Source organism: Lepisosteus oculatus, chromosome 10 (genome assembly GCF_040954835.1).
Source record: "Lepisosteus oculatus isolate fLepOcu1 chromosome 10, fLepOcu1.hap2, whole genome shotgun sequence".
NCBI classification, from domain to species: Eukaryota; Metazoa; Chordata; class Actinopteri; order Semionotiformes; family Lepisosteidae; genus Lepisosteus; species Lepisosteus oculatus.
In genome coordinates this window covers 26,190,147-26,214,988 of record NC_090705.1, presented here as the reverse complement: position 1 = coordinate 26,214,988, position 24,842 = coordinate 26,190,147, and the positions used below count along the sequence as shown (strand labels likewise).

Genomic DNA, 24,842 nt, shown 5'->3' with positions numbered 1-24,842 from the left:
TACATGTTTTAGCCTTTCTATGCGCTCGTTATCGCAGTAAAAAAACATACTTTTTAGAATTTGATTAATAGGGAATATAATATGGAATCGCATATCTAAAGAAATAAATAATTATATAAGTATATTCATATAGCTCAAATTATCACAGTAGTACACTTTCTCTGTAAATGTCTGCATCAGTTTAAGTCATTCTAAAAACATATTCTAAAAAGTACGTTACTATGGGAATTATATTCCCATATTATACGCAAGATGAATTGTGAGAGAGTAATAGATGGAGACAAGATGGAGGTTCTTGTCAAAACTACGTTCCGCAGAATGCAGTGGGAAATAATGTGCCACCCTCAGTCACCTGACCAGTTGCTGCACTGCATCAGAGAGAATGACTAAAGGATTAGCCTTTATGAGCGAGTTTTTTTTAAAACAACCTGGGGGGAAGGTGCCCGTGGTCATTTTTTTCACTGACAAAGATAACACAAACTCTGCTTAACAGAGACGCTCGTAAGAGCAAGGTGACTTTTTGCTATCTAAACAATTTTTTACAGCTTTTAAAGTCACGCAGTGTTTGAGTTAGGCAGAAACACGTCATTGTATCTTATTTTTTATTTCATTTTTAAAAATAAATATAAGGCAACCAGCAATCAAATGTCCTGTTTTTTCTTACCCTCGTTTTTCCATACTATAGTTGAGTCTTTGTGTAAGCTGTAAGTTCTTTTTACTTCTTAACTTAACATTTGAAGCACTTTAATTTTGTAAACACAACTCGCATTCTGTACAGAAATAAAATCATGTTTTCTACAGGTGTTAAGCAGATTAGCAGGTTGCTGTCAAAATAGCGCACCATCCACTAACCATCCACCACTGCCAAGTGATATAACTTTAATATAAACAAGATCTAGTACCTGGTGCATTTTAAAAAAAACTTATTTTAAAGTAATCGAATCCCAGGTTTGAGTTAATAAATCCAGAATTATGTACTATCCATATGTCTGTGAAACACCTGATCATCTACTGTAAAGCTTTCAGTGCTTTGTGCATATTCCAATCGCAGCAGGGGCAGGGTGTGTGGGGAAAGGTTTAGGCTGCAATTGAATTGGGAATCTGTATTCTTCACACCTGAAACTGAGTCACCTCTTGACTGAGAAAGCTTTAGAGAGCTTTACATTTTTATTTTTAACAAATTGTAAATATGACGTTTACATTGGCGTTTTTACCCTGATGGTAACTGTAATAAATTGTAACATTTTACATCCTAGCAAAACAATCATGACGTTCTCATCCAATCTAAGGTTTGATGTTTTTTTATTCTGAAACCGTGATCTTGACATGCAAGTGTGAAGTAGAGTTAACAGCTTCAGATTTAAAACGTTATTAATAATATCTTCCATGTCGCATTAACATTGGAATGTTCTTACAAGTTTAAAAAGAGGTGATTCACAATGTGTCTCCTCTATAACTCTTCAGTTTACAGAGAAATTCCACCACAGAGAGCCACACAACATTGTCCAATTATTGTCTTCTTGTGTCTAATTTCTAGTTTAGCAGGATTTGAGCGATAAGAACATTGTTTAATGGGGATGACGTTACCCATCACTGTACAACACAGGTTTCAGTTGGAATGTCTGTTAATAAAACAGAGTGCCTTCCAAGACATATAATTACTGCATCATTTCTTTATCCGTTTCAGCTAAATGAGGGGAATTAATTCAGTCAGAATCTCTGAGTGCCAATTGTAAACTCATCAAAGCGATTTACAAGTTCTGGGAGGAAGAGCTGACAGAACAAAGTTGCAACAATTTTATTAACAGGCTGTTTCATGTTCTTCCTAAGATTGTTGAGCGCAGTGGGGGACATTCGGGAATGGGATTTCACAGATGCTTTTGTTCTGTCTTGCATTGTCTTATTGTGAATCAATAAAAGCATTTAAACATGCATTTGTGATTTTAATAAAAAATAAATTAAAATAGTATGAATTCTCATCTACTGGCCCGCTGGGGCTAATGGGGACTCTCCATTATAAATGTAAATCCAAAGCCCTAAAATAAATACACAGTAATAAATAACGTGTTCTACGTTGACCATTTTATTAGGTGATAAACATAAATCAGGGCAATGACTTTCTCTGCAAGATAGTCGAAGAAGTAGGCGACTCAAAGCTCGAAGCCCAGCATCAACAATAATTAATACAGTGTGTATTCTCCTGTCATGGTATAAAATAGAACAATGTAGAGTACATAACATGGTTATGTATCGGGAATGTTTGCAACGCTTGGAGTTTGTAATGTAGCGTGCTCTGAATGAGTTAAACTTTGATGCAGGACAAATAAATGTATTTCCCACATTTGATTGCTGGTTGCCTTATGTTAAACAGCAACAATGACAACAGTTCAGGTGGGTAGGTGCATCAGCATGTGCAGTATGCAAAGGAACAAGTATTAGGTTTATTCCATGCTGAAAAGAAAAGAGAGAAAACACAATTTTTCGGCTGTTGTGTTTTCTCTCTTCTCTTTTCAGCATGGAATAAACCTATTACTTGTTCCTTAACAATGACAACAGTGCATACTGCTGAAAATTCCGTCTCATCCCCAACACTGTTTTGTTCTATTCTATTCTACCTGACATTACACAGCTTGGTGTTGATAGTCCTAGCCTTTGTGAGGTAGCTATTTTTCCAATTTTTGAAATTTTGAAGTTTTAAGAGCAGGTTTTGGTGTGTTATTCAACAGACCATTTGATTTAAAAGCAGAAAATTCATTTTTATTTTTTTTAATTATATAATCTATATTTTGAGCCAGTCATTGGACCTTTTTTTTTGCAGGGTAGACAAATATCTGTACTAGGAGATAAGAGTTAATTCCAAGCTGGAAAGAAAAGATACAACGTCTCTCCTCTATACATTTTCAGTTTACAGACCATCCAAGGTCATTTATTGAATAATATCTTCCATATCACATTAAAATTGGAACAGTTTTCACAAGTGTAAATCCACCTATTTTCTAACCACTTTTTCTATCCAGGACATGTAACCGTTTCACCCCTCCCCCTTCCCTCTACCTATCTGACTTGTTCCCATTTTTAACCATTCTGTCTCCAATACGCAGTGGGTGAGAGAGAGTAGGAAGAGACAGAAAAAAGTGAACCCTGTTTAGTCAGAAGGCTTCCACTGATGCATAAAAAATATAGCATAATGCCTTCTCACATTATGAAGTCACTTGCACCTGGGAACCGCTTGATTTAAACTAAGGTTTCTAAAAATGTGACCAAGTACTAGATATTGTTCAAATAAAACCTGTGAAATGTTTAACAAATCACAATGTTTAAATATGTAGGTTGCAGGCTCTGTGTCATTCATGTTTTTATTTCATTATTAATATCACTTAACATTGAATATGAAAAACAAAAAATGTTAATATAGTGTACATAATATTTACTATTTTATTTTTCTTAAAATTCTTTGTTAGAAGAAAAACTTGTGCCTGAACCGGGTATTGAACTCTGATTGCCTACTACCAGCTATATAACTCGCAACTCACAACTGTTAACCCAGTGAAGCTAAGCAGGTGTGAGCCTGGTTAGTACCTGGATGGGAGACCTCCTGGGAAAAACTAAGGTTGCTACTGGAAGAGGTTAGTGGGGCCAGCAGGGGGAGCTCACCCTGTGGTCTGTGTTGGGTCCTTATGCACCAGTATAGTGATGGGGATACTATGCTGTAAACAGGTGCCATCCTTCGGATGAGATGTATAACCAAGGTCCTGAATCTCTGTAGTCATTAAAAATCCCAGGGAGTTTCTCGAAAAGAGTAGGGGTGTAACCCCAGCATCCTGGCCAAATTTCCCATTGGCCCTTACCAATCATGGCCTCCTAATAATCTATTCATTCATAATAAATGAATTGGCTTCATTACTCTGCTCTCCTCCCCACTAATAGCTGATGTGTGGTGAGTGTTCTGGCGCACTATGGCTGCCGTCGCATCATCCAGGTGGATGCTGCACATTGGTGGTGGTGGAGGGGAGTCTCCATTACCTGTACAGCGCTTTGAGTGGAGTGTCCAGAAAAGCGCTATATAAGAGTAAGTAATTATTATATATTTAGATCCTTAAATTAATATCGTTATTAATTTCTTTAGATAAGCAATATTCCCTATTTAGTGGATTCTAAAAAGTATGAGGTTTTTTACTGCGATAACGCGGAAGTATTAATCACTATTAATCAAGAATTAATCAAAAAGTTAATCACTTAACTCACTTAACTTAACTGTTGTGATATTTAGAAATACCATCAAATTCAATATAGTGTCGATAATATTTACTATTTTAGTTTTTCAAAGAAATGTTTATTTGTTAAAAGAAAACCTCATGGTGATAGCTGGGTTTGAACCCCCAACATCCAGCATGCAAGGCACATGCCTAAACCATTACACCAACACACTGCTTAATATCTTAACCTTTAGCTGAAAGGGCAGGCAAAATGTCGTCATGTAATGACAGTTGAAGTTAAACTGATGCAGACGGTTACAAAGAAAGTGGACCACGGTAATACTTTGAGCTCACAGCATGTCTAAGGTCATTCATTATTAATACTGTTAATAATATCTTACGTAAAAACTTTGATGCATAAAATATTTATGCATAATTAAAATATTTATGATGAAGGTGGAAGGTTGTGTACTTTTGTCCAACTGAGCAATCTTGCTTTTATAAAATATACAGACTTTTTAATGTTTAATGATTAACATGCTGTAATACACAGTTTAGAATTATTAAAAGTCTAAAGGGTATACAACTTAAGTTCTTAATTGGAAAAAGATTTTCCTTCAGCAGTGACCAGGATTCGAAACCAGGCATTTTCTGGTGACAACACAAATGCTGTATATGAGATGTTAACCTTTATTAGCTCCACCTGGCAGTTTTACAAGGTGCTTCCTGGTACTATTATCATAACATGCGGTATGATGTGTTGTGATGCGCCATGCCTACCATGCACATTTTGAATGGCTGGATCTGTACATTGAACACTATAAGGAACTGTACCAGTTTGAATGGAATGCATAGAAATCCTATAGATTATTCTTTCTATGAACATTGCATTTATTTTTTCAAAAGTGGTCACATTGCTTTGTGGAATATAAAGCTTTCATAAGTAGTTTTAAGATTGATATTACTACCAATTCTGTCTTTTGTGTTCCTTGTTTAATACATGATATAGCTATTAATTAGATTTATGAACTCTGTTATTTGATGAAAATGTTTATATATGTATGATGCTTTAATATTGATTATAATTAGATTTTTATTTTTATTTTTTCTGGGCATTAGGTTGAAAGTGCAGTGTTTTTGTATTTTTTATTGTTTTCAATGTATCTAACCAGCCATTTGAAGTGACTTGAAACTCTGCAACACAAAAAGATTTGCTTGGTATCTATATTTTTTTGTAAAGCCATCCCTTGTTATACTTTCTCTAAGATTTTTAAACATTTAATCTTTGTTTACTCCCTATGTTCTTGTGGGTTTTTGCAAGGTGCTCCTGTTTCCTGCTACTCCCAAATAAATACTGGCCAAATTTGATTGGCTGTTCTAAATTGTCCATTTGTCTCTGTGGCTCTGCAATGACCTGGCATTCTGTCCAGGAGAAGCTCCAGCTTGTCACAGCACCTACTTAAATAAACAGCTTTCTGATAATGGATGGATGGCGGGCTCAGTTTCTGCTGTACTTTCAGATGCTAATTAAAAAAAACATTTTTAAAATAGCAAAATGCTATGAAAGTGTAACATAACATGGTCTCACGTGGGAATTGGCATGAATTATAAGACTTACACTATGTTTCAGTTGCATATGTTGTAAGTAATGTATCTGTCTTTTTAACAATATAGGCCAAATGCAATCTAGGTTTGATTTATTGGAGATAAAAAATGTTAGAATACCAGTCATGCCAGGAAAAGCCTTTGAGAAATTCTAGCTGACCTAAGTACTATACCACGACCTACTTTCCCTGTTCATTTTGACTTGAATCAAGTAGACTTCCTAACATGCTTTTTGGTGTTTTTTTTTATCCATTTATTTTCAGATATTTCAAAGAAGCAGCTAACAATATCTAGTTTTCAATATCTGGTATGTCTTGTTACAGTTTTTCTCAGTTGCTGACACACAATTTAGGACACTGAGAAAACAGTGATTAGAATAATTAAGACAAATATCAAAATAATTCACACATTCACAAAACATCACATGAACAGAGTTATACAATCAATATTGATGCATATAACACAAGATAATATTGCAATTACACACACAAAAAAAGAAAAAAACCCTCTGGAGCTGCCAACATAAACAAATTGACGACAATAGATCCATTTGAATTACATTCATAATTACACATTTGTGTAATCCAAGTAGATGATGTACAGTACACAGCTTTAACACCATTGAATCATCACTTGTTAGGACATCTCTCTCATTACTGACACCAACCAAATCCTGTAGAAGTACAACCCTGCCAAAATGGAAATAATAATATACCTTCCATCTCCAACAGGAAAAAAACTCCCCAAATGGGATGAGGATGTGAAAACAGCATAGAACCAAGGAAATCTTGTACCCCCTTAGTTTATGGTGAAAGCATGGCATTAGCATTTGACTGATATTTGTTCCTTACAGTGGCAAAATTTGTGTGTTTTCCTCCATTGATATTTTCGTAGTGTCTTACATGTGGCTGAACATGCTGACTACAATGCAAGTCAAGAAATATACAGTAAGAAGATATTTATTTTTCTAAGAACCAGTCACTGAAGAAAGAGCAAGACCCCTGTCTTGACCTTTAGCAGCAAACATGGTGAGGTCTACATGCTGTCCCATTGTATCCACAGAAGCACACTGTAGAGTTACAATTACTTATAAAAGTGAAATTTCAAAATGATGCCTACACATTTTGTAAACTGAATGTTATATTCTAAACCTGAATCTGAAGTCTTTTAAGAGTAAGTTACAGTAAGATGACTTGACTGACAATAAATGTTGGCAAAGAATAACAAGGAAAAATTGAGTATGTTGAAAATATGTTGCATGCAGATGCAGCCATCTAGAATGTCCGAGGTGTCAGGTGACATGCCACAGTAAAATCACTTTATGGCCATATTCTTGTATTAGGAATTTGTCTTTTCACATACCCCAACTAGCTCTCCATGAGACACACAGACAGGGAGAGAAGCTTGGGGTCAGAGCACAGAGCACAGGGTCAGCAATTTATATTGTACCCCTGGAGGAGTTAGGGTTAGAGGCCTTGTTCAAATCCTTGTTATTTGTAATTATCAAAACATACTGTACACATTCTGAGGATAAAAAGCATGTTTATGGTGTTACAGTGAACAGCAGGGCTCACAAACATTTTTGCAAGGATGAACCACAATAGTCTAGATTGTGAATGCAAAGTATACCCTGTGGGGTATGGTCAGGTAAAGTTAGGCTCAGTTTCAACTAACCTGTCTCAGAGCAGGTTAAAAATAGAAGTGATATGTTGCTATAGTTACATAACTCAATACAATTTGATCTTGCTTCATGAATCTGAAAATCCAGATTTTTGTCAAAATATTTTCTATAGTTATCCTGCTAAGTAATGCCGCTTTGTGAAACAGCTCTCAATGAGCTCTTGTGCTCACTGAATCTTTACACACTTAGTAATCTAAACACAATGCACAATGGGCACACCGTTATCTCACAAGCAGATGCAAAATAGAAAAAAGATTTCATATTTGTTTGAGAAGTTATGTCTGTTGTAACTGTTAACTGTTTATCACCTAATATATCAAGTCATACTGTACAGTACGTGTGTGTTGTACCAGTGATGTATTTCTGTTTACAGTACTGCTAAACAGATTCAGTCTTAGCATTTTCACAATGACAAATTATGGAGCTGTTGTGTTGATTTAGGTTATGTTTCATAACATTTGTTTTTTTGCAAAACCACATAGAAAAATATTTTTGTTGATTTTTAGAGTGGAAGATCTTAATTCTCGATTTTGAATCTTGATTAATTTCCATGTTACAGCAGATACTACAAATATCAGAACTCCCTGACAGCAAGGAATATTTCTAAAAACATAAAGACAATGGGCCATTAGAATAATTGGTTTCTGGGTTGATTTACATGATAGACAACTGGCAACTCTTTGAACATTGGGCAGAGAAATGATGAGATTTATCAATGTTCATGGTTTTAAAATACATCTAATATGCATTTACTGTATGTATATGCCAAAATGTGTTTTACATATTTTCAGTAACATTTTTAGACTGTAAGGTAGAGATGGGATTGAGGATGGATGTGACAGATAAAATGTAAAAAAGGAATTTTATATAAGTGAGACGGGTCATGCTATAGTATGAGTTATACTTTACATGACCATTATGCTCTTAAACATTAATATACAGATTTAATACACATTTTCAATTCAAAGAACATTATTAACTAAAAAATATTTTCAGTTTTTCCTAAATATCTGGAAAGTGGTTTATTCTTTGATTGGAACACACTAAAATATTGTACATTGAGACAATGTTACAGGAATTGACATAGAGATGAGTTAATTTGCAAGTAAATGCAAGGGTAAAATTCAGGACAAAATCTATGTCAGAACTAATGCTTGGCACCTGCCTAACTTAAACTACACATGACTTAAAAAACTATAAAAACGGTTTCAGATAGCTAAAAAACACTTTTAATGCACAAAAAAATACTTTCCACATTTACTTTCCAAAAACATTTTGAGAAAACAGAGATTCTGCTTTCTTGCTGTTTGAATTTGGTGACACGGGTGAAGCAAACTGTAGCTGGGAACTACTGTTACTCACAGCTACTTATAAATTAGTAGATGTTTAAGTTGAAGAAAACTCTTTAAAGCAAAACAGCTTAAAGGAAGCTTTATGTTTATGTATACATTATTTCACAACAATAAAGCACAAGCAGACTTGTCATGTTTTTTGGTTTAATGCTATCATTTAGATTGTAACATTAAAACAGAATATTAATAATTTTGAAATGAATGTAAACCTAAAAAATAACATTGCCTTCACAACAGAATATACAATAAACTAGTTTTATATCTCTGGATTAGTAATCTGGCTTTGTAAAACAGCTCAAGGGTGTTATACTTGATGTACTGTACACAGAATTACACAGTACACAGAAGGGGGAGTGTGACAATATTTTAGGTTAATGAAAATGGGACTTTGCATGAGGTAATATTATTATATACATACAGTGATATCATAGTTTATTAGGGCAATATTATTTATGCAGTAATTATTGTGTTTACATGTAATGATGTCTAATGGTTTGAAAAATGATTTTTTCTTTCTCAGTGGTGCTAATAGGATTCCATAAAGCCTTTCGGGTCCCGTCTTAATATACAGTATACACTGTTTTGAGTACTATCTCTGATATTAGGGGACAAAGACAAAAGACAAACATTACCAGTACTTTTGGATTTTGGGAGTGGCATTTATTAATTTCTCATTTCTAAAATTATTTTCAGTTTTTTAAGGGTCTATTTAAAATGGAATTAGGAGTACCAAGAAAAGCATGACCTGTAGTTTTTAATTTGGTGTGCAAGCTGATTAGCTGGACACCAAAAACTACAGTTTAAAGAAGGTTAAAGAGTTCTGTGAATATCCACAGGTATCCTTACTGTACATCAACATCAACCGTTCAGCTAGTACACTGCCTTTTTCTAGATGCAATAATTTACACTGTGATCATAAATAATAGATTAAAATATTTCAGCAGTACACACTTTAACGGTGTAATGGCAAATTGCAATATTAACAATTTTAGTGTGTTTTGATTCATTCATAGTCACTCCATGAAATTCTTTGCTTTCTTAGAATTTCCATGAAGCAGGCACATTAGAAAATCAAAGTCCGATCCAGGCTTTGTTCATCACATGTGATGCACTTTTCAGGAAAAAAATATTGTACAGCCATTTTTCATTTTTAAAATGGTAGTTAGGCTATGTATTTTATGTTCATACTGCATAACCTATAAAATATTATATTCTAATGATAATTAGACTAAACAAAATCAGAAAAAATGTAACTGCCACCTCTCAATCTGTTTTTAGCAATGAAAGACTTGATTGTGGCACACTGGCCAAAACAGCAGTCTGATGCAGTTTGCTTATTGTTAAAACAAAACTTGGTGAGCATTCTAGATGGCTGCATCTGTAAGTATTCGGACCCTTAAACCCAAAATTTGGTTGAAGCACCTTTGGCAGCAATCACAGCTTTTTTTTTATTTAGTGCAGATTTGCCCAAGTTCTCTCAATTTACTTAGGGATCAGGATGTCACTCATCAACAGGAGTTTACATATCCACAGATCATTCATGGGATTCAAGTCAAGACTTTGATTGGTATACTCAAGGGCATGTACTTTCTTGTTCTTGAGACATTACATTGTAGCCTTGGCTTTGTGTATTAGATCAATGTACTTCTTAACCTGTTAGTCTGGATCGCGGTCACCGAGGGGCACTCTGTCTCCCCAGATGACACTTTTTATTTTTATGATAAACGTGAGATAAACAACGTTTGTTTGAAACCACTCCACAAATTTTCTCACATGAACGTATTCTCCAATATCACCAAAACAAAACCATAAATTTTGTTTCCACAGACATGACACTATTATGCAATAAACCAATAAATTAATGAACCAGCAGAATCCCAATAAAAACACACGGCAACCCGGCAAGCACAGCATGTCAATATCATACCAATATCACAGCATGTCAATATCATATTTTTACCAACAAAACCGCAAAAGCAAAAACCAGCAAATATATATAGCCCATGTTTTTACTTTATTCTGGAGCATGATATATATCCAAAATAATCCAGACTAGTTTATCTCAAGAGCTAGAGACTAGTAAACGTTATTGATTACGTAGTAAATGTTTGAAGAACGACCGCCAGAAATAAGGAGATTTGATTGGTAAAAACCGCTGTCATTCATTGTATTTTCAGCCATTCAGAGCCCTTAGGGGGTGAGACTTCCTCTAGAAGCTTCTGGCTGCATTTTTAGCTGTCAATCATTGGCTCAGAAGGGGTAATCAATCAGTTTTTTATCAGTTTCTTATCAGTGCTCCTTTTTTCCACACCAGAAGGCAACTCTGTTTTTTTTTCATTGCATTGCATAACAGTAGATAAAGGCTCTCTAGCAGTGTCTAAAGGTTTTTATAGCAATTGCAATGGTTATTATTTTTATTTTCAATATTTTCATGATTTTCTATTTATTTATTAATTTCATTCCAAGTCCAGTCTTCACAAAACATGATGTAGAATTTTTTCTAATTGATCAATTTGTCCCAGATTTTTATCCAAACTAGTAGTCACCTAGAACAAATCATCAAATCATTCCCAGGCCTTTGATATGCATATAGTTGAAAAATCTGACCTCTGAAGACCAAAAAAAACATGTTTGCCAGCTGTTTTTTTTTTTCATATGTTTGTCTGCTGAGTGGACACATTAAGAAATATAAGAAATTCACACTCAAAGCCAAGGGGGTTACCTTCAATTTAAGACCTGAACCAGGCTCCTGCTATGTTCTGCTGCAGAGATATAACACATTTTTAAGGGGAAGGAAATTCCAGGCGGACATTGGCTAAATATGTCACTGGGAGTAAACGGTTGGTGAATGTTTGTCCCAGTATTAGGTCTGAAGCAGATTTTCTCCCAAACATTCACAAGAATTTGCTCCATTTATGTTACCACCAGTGTTGACAAACTTCCCAGTCCCTGTTGATTAGAAGCAGTACTATAATATAATGCCTACACCACCATGCTTGACAATAGGGATGATATTGAGTGAGTGATGCACTATCTTTGGCTAGTGTCAAATGTAAGGGTTTTGCATTTAGACCAAAATGTTCAAATTTCTTTTTATTTGAACACAAATTATTTTTTCACATTTGCTGTATTACTTAGGTGCTTTGTTGCAACTCATCCCAATGTGAGATTTGAGACATTTCTTTTTCAGTTCCATACAAGCCTGCTTTGTGGAGTGACTAGGACTTTGTTGACTGATGCATTTTATAGACACTGAACTCTGCAACTCTTTCAGAGTTTCTGTTGGCCTCACAGAAACATCTGTAACCAGTTTCTTCCATGTTTGGATGAACAGATTGATTTTAGACATGTCTGGGTGTCTTCCACTTCTTAATGACTGACTTCACCATGCTCAAGGGGGTCATTAAATGTTTATATACATTTGCTAAACTGTATCTTTATATCATTTTATTCTTGAATTGTTTTTCAAAACTTCTTGGTCATTTTTAATCTTTAATTAAAACTCACCATCTAAGTGACAGATATTAAAGAGATAAGTACATTTATTCTGAAATCATATGATCTTCTGATATTGCACACAGACAGAGGCCACTCAACAAATTGTGTGGCTGATTAAGGTATTTTTGCAAACATAAATTAATTTAGTTTTGCCACAGCAAAGTGTTTAAATACTTCTGCAATCATGGATTTTCCATTTTTTCTTTCATATTATCTTTTTACATTCAGTTTTTACATTCAAAAGCTAGACATCATGCTGCCATCCAAATAAATTCAGGAACAAATGAGAAACAGAGTAATTGAGATTTATCAGTCTGGAAAAGGTTATAAAGCCATTTCTAAAGCTTTGGGACTCCAGCGAACCACAGTGAGAGCCATTATCCACAAATAGCGAAAACATGGAACAGTGGTGAACCTTCCCAGGAGTGGCCAGCTAACCAAAATTACCCCAAGAGCGCAGCGACGACTCATCCAAGAGGTCACAAAAAACCCCACAACAACATCCAAAGAACTGCAGGCTTCACTTGCCTCAGTTAAGGTCAGTGTTCATGACTCCACCATAAGAAAGAGACTGGGCAAAAATGGCATGCATGGCAAAGTTCCAAGATGAAAACCACTGCTGAGCAAAAAGAACATAAAGGCTTGTTTCAGTTTTGCCAGAAAACATCTTGATGATCCCCAAGACTTTTGGGAAAATACTCTGTGGACTGACGAGACAAAAATTGAACTTTTTGGAAGGTGTGTGTCCCATCACATCTGGCGTAAAAGTAACACAGCATTTCAGAAAAGGAACATCATACCAACAGTAAAATATGGTGGTGGTAGTGTGATGGTCTGGGGCTGTTTTTCTGCTTCAGGACCTGGAAGACTTGCTGTGGTAAATAGAACTATGAATTCTGCTGTCTACCAAAAAATCCTGAAGGAGAATGTCCGGCCATCTGTTCGTGACCTCAAGCTGAAGCGCACTTGGGTTCTGCAGCAGGACAATGATCCAAAACACAGTGAAGACTTTGGAGTGGCCTAGTCAAAGTCCTGACCTGAATCTGATTGAGATGTTGTGGCATGACCTTAAAAAGCGGTTAAGGCTCGAAAACCCTCCAATGTGGCTGAATTACAACAATTCTGCAAAGATGAGTGGGCCAAAATTCCTACACAGCGCTGTAAAAGACTCATTGCCAGTTATCGCAAATGCTTGATTGCAGTTGTTGCTGCTAAGGGTGGCCCAACCAGTGATTAGGTTTAGGGTGCAATCACTTTTTCACACAGGGCCATGTAGGTTTGGATTTTCTTTTTCCCTTAATAATAAAAACCTTCATTTAAAAACTGCATTTTGTGTTTACTTGTGATATCTTTGTCTAATATTTCAATTTGTTTGATGATCTGAAACATTTCAGTGTGACAAACATGCAAAAACATAAGAAATCAGCAAATACTTTTTCACACCACTGTATTTTTATAGTCTATTCTCACTGCAGTAGTACTGTATGTTCAATAGATGAAACAGGTGAACATGGCACATTTTGCTGAACATTTGGCATACTACAGCTGATGACATTGTCAATAATTTGATGTGGGGAGCTGTGTCAGCATGAAAGTGAACACGTATAAATTAATTCCACACAGAGCGTGAAAAAAAAGAAAAAAATGCACAAGGTTTTAGCCACATTTGAAGAGCCTGCAATGTATCAGACGAAACATTGAGTTTTTTTATTTCTTTTCTTTTCTCCACTTGTTCATGATCAATAATCGCAGTACACATCTCATTTGAATCCATCATATTTCACCTGTTATGTAAAACCTTTTTTATATGTACAGAACTCCCAGATAAAAATGTTTATTGAGAAAGAACTTTTTGGATTTCAAGTGTTTCAAGTGTTGATTGTTGGCAATTACAGAATATAGTCTCCCTGTGTTGATTAATCACTCAAATTAGAGACTTGTGTGTTAGGAATGCAATTATATTAAAAGAGCTGACAAGTTTGTATAGATTTTTTTCTAGGTAGTAAACTGTTTTGGTATTTGTGCTTGCAGTTTTTGAAATTCTGACTACAGTGCTGGTAAATGTCTGATAAATATCATAGTAGTTGAGAAAAACTAATGCATCAGAAAATGGAAATGATTTCTTACATACACAAACTGCATTAATATGATCACATCTTCAATTGACTGAAGCTATGAATATAAAGAAAAACCTGTTTTCAAACTTTCCTTGATCCTATTATCTGAATCTTGTTCTTTTAACATTAGAAAATACAATTAAGTTCATAATAAATAGGATCATATGTTTAAATATGTCTAGTGATCAAATGAATTTAAATGCCCAAATTTAGTTTGATATAATACTGCATGTAGTACAGCTGATTCATGGAGAATTTTGATCAAATATACTAATTCATCCTTTAAGATATCCTTAGAATACAAAATGTCTGACTTTTACGACATTTTGTAGAGCAGCTGAACTCAAAAAATATTTTTTGCAGAATGTCTGGTGGGAGGACATGTGCAAATCCTGCAATTATGAAGACACACAAGGTGATTTTTTTTTGTTGTTGTTCTTTTCAAGTCCACTCTCAGAGGGTTTCCTCCAAATTTGACATTATATTTCTGAAAGGAACTCCACCCATTAATAAATAAATACCATTGAGCTCTTTTTGAATACCATCCATTAGTTCACAGCGCCAGTCTTTTCTTTGTTCAGATTCAAACCTCCCTGCAAAACATCTTGTCTGGGGGGAAGGTGGACAAGAACCTCTTCTGGGCAAAATCTTATACTGTAAATTTTCTTGACATTTCTTATCTGTGATCGTTCCAATGAATAGTTTCATTCCATTCGTGTTGTCAATGTCATCTTTTCAAAAGTCATGAGTTTCCAGTTACATGCAAACATTTAGAAACTATATATATTACATTAGGTTAATCATCTTTGTTATTCCATGATATCCATAATAATACTAAATTGGAATATAGGATGTATGTGACAGATATTTGTGTTTTACACAAATCTAATGTGATAAAATAACAAAGCTATTGTCTTTGAGGACTCTGTAATTAGATTCAAAACTGGCTTTGGTTTTCCTACAGTATATAGCTGCTGTACATTTTCAAGTGCTCAAATACTCCAGCAATGTGCTGGAATATACTGTAATGAACTAAAAACAGAATATGTTCATGCCCAGAATATATATTCATTCTCTTAATTGGATAGCATCTGTAATTAGCTTGTCAGTAATGTTAGATTGAATTGTTGTCATTGCTGCAAGCTAGAATTCCCTGAAGATAAAGCTAAAAGAGTTGAAATAGATAATCAGACAACTGGTGATGGGATTGTTGATTGTGCTTCATTTCCTCAAATTCTCTTTTCCAAATGTTAACTGCTACAGTATGTAAGATGTTAATGCTTTTGTAATCTAAAACCTGAAGTTCATAAAGTGTATAAAACCAGTTATCATGACAAAGGCCAGTTATTATCTACAAATGAGCATGGATCCTAAATTAAATGTTGCAATTATTCTGTTAAACTGTCTTGAATTATTGAGGTAGGCATGTTCCAAATGTTCTGGCATTATGTTCCAGTCCATATGAAGACCTGATCAGTGTGTTGACACCCACTGATCTGTACCACTGTTGTCCATCATGGTTAGAAAGTATAAAATTGTTATTTTTTAATTGTTCTTTTAAAATATCTTTGACCTCTCACTTCCATTAGAATACTGCTTTACAAAATTCCCATTCTCTTCTTGTCAAAGAAAAATGTAGTTCTCCCAGCACTCAAAGCTATGTTTTACTGTATTATTGCAAAATGCAAATGTCATATTGAAAATGTGTTATTAAAATTAATTTTGATCACAGAAAAAGTGAAGGGGTATTACATGGAAAGTAATGTAATAGATGTTTTGCTTCTCTCTAACTTTTAATCTGAAAAGTACATTTGACAGCATTGAGCAACAATTATACAATTTAATAAGCTGTGCCAAAGTTTGTTAAACATCTGTTACAAAATGTCTGGCATAAAATTGAAATTCTGTATCGAGTTTCTTTTCATATTGTCTGTAAATTATACAAAATTAGATCTCCACATCTCTCAAAGTGAGACAAAAATGATGCACTTTCAAAACGATGCACTTTTCATTTTTTTAAAAACAAGTGTGTTTTGTTGATAAGAAAACCCACAAATGTTACAACTAGGTAAAATGTTTTATGTATAAACAGATTTTCAAGTCACTTCAGTGGTTTGTCTTTCTAACAGTGGTATAACTTCTTTCCCTGTGGTGTCTTACTCTATGTGTTGATCTCTTCTGTCTGTCTGTGCAGGCATTGCAGCCTTCCTCTCAGTCTGTGCAGTACCCAGCTGTCTCTTACCCACCTCAGCACCTGTTGCCAGTTTCACCATCACAGCAGTTCCCAGTGGTACATCTGATTTAATTCTCCTAGTCTCGAGTCTTTGGGCCTGCGCTGCTTGCTTGTGTGTGTTTAGTATAATAATATTTGCCTTTTCTGTTACATTCCATATGATGTACAGTAAATCACCTGACCAGATTTTATTCATGCCAGCTGAATGCATGCAACAAAATGAAACAGGCCTCTGCATCTCACCAAGAGCTGCATACAGTCTTGATTTAGTATGTGTAATACAATGGGCTAAATAGGAGCTGTTGGAGTCTCCCTACATACAGTAGATTGTAAAGCTACTGGTGTTATGTTGTTTTTTTGGGGGAAAAGATGTACTGTAGTCTTAATCTTTCTGGCTCCATCTAAACAACTATTTCTCATTGAAAGCAGTTTGAATAGCTTCCCATGCCTGCTATATTTGTGTAGAGTGTTTAGTTGTCTCCTATCTACTGAATTAAAATGACTTTTGCATTAGCATAATTTTAAAGTTATGTTATAATAAGTTAAGTTATAAATATTTGATATATTGTAACTCTTTGATGTATTTTTTCAGAAGTATGCATTAAGATTTCCTTTGTGTGCTCAGAAACCAATGTGTGAAATTAAATACAAAAGTTTATATATGAAGTCAAGGTATTATGAAAATAAATTACATTTTAATAAACATATAAATGATAATACAAAATAAATTAGGTAGTAATTATAAGTAAATTTGAGGTAATTTTTCAGTACTGTTTGCCTGTTTGGATATTGGCACACCCCATCATTTGATTCTGAATTGCTTTGTTTTGGGTTGTAAGCTTGTATACATAATTCATTCATCTAGCATGTTTAAATAAGTTTTACAGGTCTGCTTTCAAAGTCTTTAGTTCCACCATAAAATTAACTCCTATCTTTAAAAACTTCCAATTAGTTCTGAATTGTACAAACCCCTATATAGAATCTTATCTCTCTTTTCAATTGTAAATAACTACATTTTCAAAATTTAAAATGTTTTCAAAATTTAAATGAAGCAATGGAGTGAATGCTTTGAACATTCTCCTGTATACTTAAATAACAGGCAAATAATGATGCACTTAAAATTCCTTCCTCTGAGTATGATTTTTGTTTAGAGATATTTTGCCTTTCTACCTTTTTTTTCTTAAAATACTATGGAGGAGTAGTAAAAACTGATGTCTATTATGCCAAAAAGCTTGCATGAAGATGGTATAACTGCACGTTGATATATAACTGCTTATTGTTATTTTATAAATGATCAGCTGAAATTTCTGTCTGTTTTGCAGCGGGATGACATGGCTTCACAGTTTAACCAGATGAGTCTCAGTCGACAGTCTTCTGGTGATGCCCCTGAACCTCCTCCCACTGGCTCTGTCTACCCCCCTCCAATACTTCCACAGCCCCCACAGCAGCCAGGCTATGTCGTTGCTTCCTCAAGTCAACAGATCCCCCCCGGGAGTTTCACTGGCTCTGGGCCCCCAATTCCTCAGCCAGTATTGCAGAGCCCACAATGTTTTGTCCAACAGCCTCAAGCTCAGGTATGCACCGAGGCTCATAAAGTATTATTTTCTTTTGATTGTGCCACATACAGTAACATTTCTGAAATATGGATTTCCTATTATTCTAATCTGCAGGCCAATGGTCAGGTCTTTGAGTCTTATTCCAAAACTGGGTTCCTGGTTTAAATTAAAATTAACCACCTGTTTAGACAAAAGGTAATGCTCAAAAATAATGTCCCAAATTTAATGTATCTGAGGACATCTGTCACAAGGAAGAATCTACTGAGTGCTTAAATTGTTAAATAAAGCTAAAATTGCTCAAAGTGCTCAAATTAAATAAAATTTGAATACCAAAATGGAACACTGGATTGCAATCAAAATCAAAAGAAACCGTAAAATTTACATTACCATGATCTCTGCAAACCTTTGTGCTAGGATGATACATTTACCTTTTTGAAGAAACAGACTTCATTTGGAATCGTGAGATAAATAAAGATAAATCATTAAATGTAGAAACTAAAGATGCTGTAAATTACAAAATATATGAAGTTTTCTTTGGGGGTGTACATTTACAAATATGCCAAATTTCATGGTGTATTGCTCTCATTGTTGCTTCCATGATCTGTTGCGACAGTTTCATTATCAGAGTCTTTTTTTGTCCCCCTAATTTGCATTAAACGAAATGAGACTGGTTGCAGTGTAACTGTTAGCTTGTACTGTATGTTCTGCTTGGACTGCAGTAAGTAGCACAAGTCTCTGTACAGGTAACTATTAATCATGTTTAATTGACTTGAACATGTAGGACATGGCGGATCAGTGATTTACTGTCTCCCTGAACACTGCCTGTGTCTAGCAGTTCTGCACAAACTTCCTTTTCGTCTCAGGGGGTTTAAAAAGCAGAATATTTAATGTGATTGCTGTCACCAAAATGGTAACTTCTCTCTTTTGGATGTGCGCTTGCCTTCTCACTACCCGATTACAGTCACTGGTGACAGCCAATTATAATAGTTGAGTCTTCAGTCAAGGAAAATGCAGCACTGATCAAAACTCTAAAAAAGTGTTTTCTCTGGATTTATGTAAGAATTTGCTGCAAAAAGCACTGAAGAGATATAATGAAATTCATCTTTGAATTCCTTGTTGAGAGAATCATTTCCATAACTTGGAAATGTCTTTCAATGTACATGTGTCCCTTACTTCTTTTTACACAAAAAGCAGCCTTGTTTTTCTTTTATATTTCAGCTTACTTACAGTATATTCTTATACAGGGCTGTTTGAATTTAGTTGTTATTTAGATTGTCTTATCTATACTGAAAACTATTAAAAATGCATCATATGCTAGTGGTTTCAGTACTTAATTGTCGCATTTTTAATTATCTGTCTATCTACATTTAAGGCACCCAAAAAAATTAAACAACTATGCTATGAGTATGCAGTTTAAATTGTTAAGACCATTTCACAACATCAGAAATAGAACCATCTAAAATAATAAGAATTAAGTCTTTATTTTCTGTTTTAACATTGTGAAATGGTCATAACAGTTTAAATTGAATATTACATAAATAATTCATATACTGTAGATGTTATAGCCATCTAGTAAAATAGGAGTTTGAACTCCAGAGTAAAAACTAAAAAAACTAAAAAGAAGACCTTTAAAGGTCCTTTAGCTGTGTGGAAATAAAAACAGTTCCACATGAATGTATATATGGGCACTTCTATACGGCTAAGGAAAACTTTGTTGTTACAATTTTTAAATTGTTTAATTGTTTAAAATTAACAATTGTTTAAACTTGAAGTACACAAAAACTGACTTTTCTTTGTCTGTGTAATTCGTTACAGTATATTGCTCCATATGCAAATTTGGTTTACTTTTTAAAAAGTTTTTTTATGCCAGTCACTCCAAGCAAATCCTATCTTAGATTACAAAACTGCACTTTAAGAATAAAAACAATAATTTATTTTGTCATTGCCTATGGTATGTTGTGTTTTGTTAGACTGGCATCTTTCATTTTTTATATTACTTAGGGAAAATATTATTTTTTTCTCTGGCACAAAATTATTTGAAAAATCACCTGGCATTTAAGGAAAATACAAGCATTTCAATAAACTGTAAAATATTCATTTTTTTTATTATTCTCCAATAACTTTAATGGCACTGGTTCATTTAAAAAATATACAGTGGGGTAGTAAGAATCCTATCTATCTAATCTAGAAAGGAGCAAGTAATTCTTAAATGTGTAATTTATGGTATATATTTATGGAGGCTTTTATATTACTGCAATCCACCTTTCTGTGGTGTTACGGACAGCCAGGGAAATCACTGCTTGAGCAGCTGCAGCAATCACTGAAAAAATGCAGTTCTTCATCATTCTGATCTTTATAGTTCATTCCATTTAGCAGTGTCAGCCTTTGCATTTCCATTTTGCACTTATTTGCTGTGACATGTCATTTCCAGACACTATCCTGTTTTGTCATTCGCAGATGCCAGTGTATTATTATTCATCTGGTCAGTACCCTACCTCAGCAAGTCAGCAGTATAGGCCAGTTGCATCTGTTCAGTACAATGCACAGAGAAATCAGCAAATACCACAGAATGCCCAACAAACAGGTATGATGTGTTTCATTCTTTGAGATGTTGCCATAATCTAATAAGGAAAAATTGTAATGCTGCCCTTTCATTTTTATCCTTCTGGTTGTGAGAATTTCTGTATTCTCAGCCAGGCATACTTTATAGACACTGTAATTGTTCTAGTCATGCTGTATACCATAAAGCATGCCTCAGTTACAATTCAGTTACAATACAACATTCCTTTCCAGCCTTTCTGATTTTTTCACATTGACACACACTAAACAAGGAGAGGTTATTACATAATGTTCAAGCCATTAGTTTGTTTATTTAAAGACTTTATACAAAGAATGCTCATTTTAACTGGTTAAGTGTAAATGCTTTGTTCTCACAATTTGCAAACTAACTGCTATGTATTTCCTGATGCCCCTTCTGTGTACTCCACTAAACCAGTCTTTGAGTTTTTGCAGTAGGACTGGGGGCCGTTACACTGTAAGAGATTGAGTAGCAGATCTCACAGTGAACCGGTCTCTTTTTTTGCTGCTTTCTACTCTTCAGAACAATCTACTGTAACAGATATTGGCTTTTTATCTTGTGCTTGCTTTTTCTCCACTGTATTTGTTTAATCTTTTTTTTTTAGCTATGCCAGTAATTTAATTTTTTAACAATAGATCTTTGATTAAACTTTCAGTGTATAGAAATGCCTGAGTGTATGTATTTAAAATGACTTTATTTTGCTATATTAATATTCTGTTTTCATTACATGTTGGTAATTTTCATTTTCACAATGATGAGCAGTTCTGCATTTATTTACAGTATGTGTTTTGTTGGTGATTTTGTCTCTCAGTTCTTCACAAGAGCTTTTTCCTCTGTGTGCGGTCAGCATTATTTTTTGTTTTTTTATTGCTAGAAATATATCTATAGAAAACCAAGCAATTTTATAAATATTGGTTTTATAAATATTATCTTTAGGTTTCTCAATTTCATAACATTGTTATGATACTTACAGTATAATGAATATTACTATTAGCTGCAGAAGTTTATAATGACATTTTCAAGAACCACAAAAACTAGCAACAGGCTGTTTTGTAAATAAATATGTTTGTTTCAAACACTGGACCTTTCATAACATACATAAAGATGACAACCAAGATTCAGAATGAGTACTGGAAACCATTATAAGAATTGATGTGAACTATCCTTATGTTCATTTTTTGAATGCTTTGGTGATGTGGTTCTACACTAAGTGACAATAAAATGTAATAGTACCACTTCTCACTTTATATCTTCTTCATGGAGTGAAGTTACATTAGGACACATAAGCCTGAGAAAACTACAAAAGAAAAAAATATTGGTTTAAATAAGTAGGTCATACCATCTGCGTATTGTTGGTTAATTCCTGGTTAACACTCTTTGTCTCAAAAGACGTTAGAGTCTCTGAAGACGTAAGAGCAGGAGGGTGCATCAGAATGTAAGCTTCAGAATAATAAACTGAGGTTATAATGAATATAAAAAACATACTGTAATGTTTCTGCTAGGAAACCTCTTTCAGAAGAGGTTTTCCTCTGAATGCAGAAGGTTTTCCTCTGAATGCAGAAGGCTACCCTGTAGACATGTTTTTCTTCCTTCTTTTTACTTTTTAGTGTGGAATTAGCCTACTCCTAATCATTTATCTTTGTGCAGGTGGTACTTAGCTACAGTAAGTAGCCTAAAAAAGCTTCTGAAATGGTTTCTTAACGATGAAAAAGAGTAACTGTACAGAGTAAACAAAATAAGGAAATACCTTGCCAAAGTAAGAATATAACATAAATCTAATAGCAACAGCAGTATACATTACCATACTGTTTTTTTTTTTTCCTTTAGAGCAGCTTTTTTGGTTTTGTGGGTTTTATTGTGATACTAAAACTGGGTAGTCTCAATAATGTTATTGCTGTATTGTGTTATTGTTAAAGTTTTTTAAATAAAGAATGCAGAGATTAAGAGAACATCACAGGAATTAAATCAAAAGGCTGATTGGGAGGTGTGTTGTATTTTCTAGCACACATTCTTAAAATCAAACCACTTTGGCTGACGGACAACAGCCTGATCATGAGGGCACATTATTCATATCAAATCAGGATTCTGGACACTCTGCAAGTCTCTTATTCCAGGGGTTGAAATCGCTCGGAAATGAACAGCACTCCAGCACTTACCAGAAAAAAAGTGTTATTCTTGTTGTTCACATTGAGTCCTTTATATGGCAAAAAATACACACAACTGACAAACTGACTTGATTTTGCTTATGGTGTTCAGAAGCTTTCAACATTTTGAAAACAGTTACTTTAAGCTGCCCCACTGCTATGGAAGTTGATTAATTGAACAAATATTGACTCCATATTTACATACAGATGCAGCCATTCAAAGTGCGTGGTACAGACACGTACCGGAGGTAATTGGCTATGGTGTCGCGCATCGTGACGCAAGATGACGCGGGGTACTGCGGTACGTGATTGGTTGACCGACAGGGGCACTCGTGGTCCGTTGGTCTGTCGTAGAAAGATTTACAGTAAACGTCTTTACTGTGCCCGTTGTAGTATTGAATATTCATATGGAATTTTACCACTGACGGGAAATCTTAGTAGCTGAGCATAAAAAGAATAGGAGCATATGGCCACATCTGTAAGAAGGTAGGTATCAGACTGAGTTAGAGTCATACTGACTTACTGTATTGAAATTAATCAGCTCAAGTTAGTATTTCATATAAGAAACAGGTAAGTTGTCCTGGGATCAATTAGATACTAGCAACCAAAGGAACATGATGGCTTTGTTATAATACTCTCTGCATTTCTGTACTCACCAGATATGCAGCTTTCTAAATGTTTTTTTTTCTCTAAGAACATAAAGATTACAAACAAGATTACACTTGGCCCATCACCATTGTTTGGATGTTAATAGTGAATAGATTTATGTACTATATCTATTCATACAAAATGTATTGTTTTTATTGTGTCTCTATGCTCTTTGTAAACAACAGAATGTTGGTCTCAGCACAGAATGCCTGCTCCCTTGCTAAATTGTGAATTTTCTTGTGCGCACATTACACAGTTCCTACTGCTTCTGTTGTACTTCTAGTCTATACCTGCTGATAAGTCTACTTAATTCACTCAGATTTCCTCTCTGCAGCACAGAAGCACTTAAACTCAAACTGCTGTTTCTTCTAATGCTTCTGCACTCTCTGTCAGCACAAGCATCTCAGCCACTTGCCTTTGGCCACAGCACTTTAACTGTATTATCTCTGTTTATCCTCCAGTACCCATTGTTTTTTGTGTTCCCCCTCTCATAGCCTATGCCCCCACTTCAAAAGGCTGCTGTCATAATTTAGACATTTCACCTCCTTCCTCTGACTCTGCTGGCATGTGACCTGGAAGAGCTCCAGCCCATGATTCTCGCCATTTCTTTGATTCTAAAAAAACATTCTAGAACCCGAATTATTCTTTGTTTCTCAAAAGACATTTCTGTATACTTTCTCCCACTCTGCATTGGCCCCTGATGCTGCCTTCCCTGCTCCTGCATTTCACCAGATGCCTTCTCAAATGCCTGCCAAACAGCAGCCATACCCTTAACCAAAGATATATGACTTGTTAATTCTATAAAGTGCTTACCCTGTTTCTTAATTTTTACCTTGATCCTCTGTGTTCCCATAAAAAAGGCTTCAAGTTTTTTACTATACAGATGCAGCCAATCAAAATGCGCGGGTGATACCGCATTATTTTCCGGTACGCTGTACGCAGTCTACCGCGAGTTACCGGTAAATACCGCTAGCAAAATAATAGTATCCAGAATTTCCGCAAGGTGGAGCTAATAAAGCTCAACCTCTCATGTTTGAGCTGTCGCCATCAAAGTCTTTAACGAAGATATTACTAATAGTATTAATAATGAATGACATTGGACAAGCTGTAAACTCAAAGTATTGCCCTGGTCCACATTCTTTTTTTCATTGACCGTCTTTGTAAAAGTAACACCACAGCATTTCGCAATCACGCATTTTTTTCCAATCATGCAAAGTACAGTAATTTTTGAGAA

The 24,842-nt window shown here is 34.8% G+C and overlaps 1 protein-coding gene across 3 annotated transcripts in view; it reads left to right on the top strand.

The window, feature by feature from the left end:
• Positions 1–24,842, top strand: part of LOC102686563 (cAMP-regulated phosphoprotein, 21) — a 162,197-nt gene that overhangs the window by 89,126 nt on the left and 48,229 nt on the right. For 2 of the 3 annotated variants that reach the window (XM_015357290.2, XM_015357287.2), the window contains 3 exons: positions 16,644–16,739; positions 18,005–18,256; positions 20,696–20,822. In XM_015357290.2, coding sequence (XP_015212776.1) covers positions 16,644–16,739; positions 18,005–18,256; positions 20,696–20,822 — 475 coding nt within the window. The remainder of the gene's footprint in view (positions 1–16,643; positions 16,740–18,004; positions 18,257–20,695; positions 20,823–24,842) is intronic. The other variant, XM_015357289.2, reaches the window with a different exon arrangement.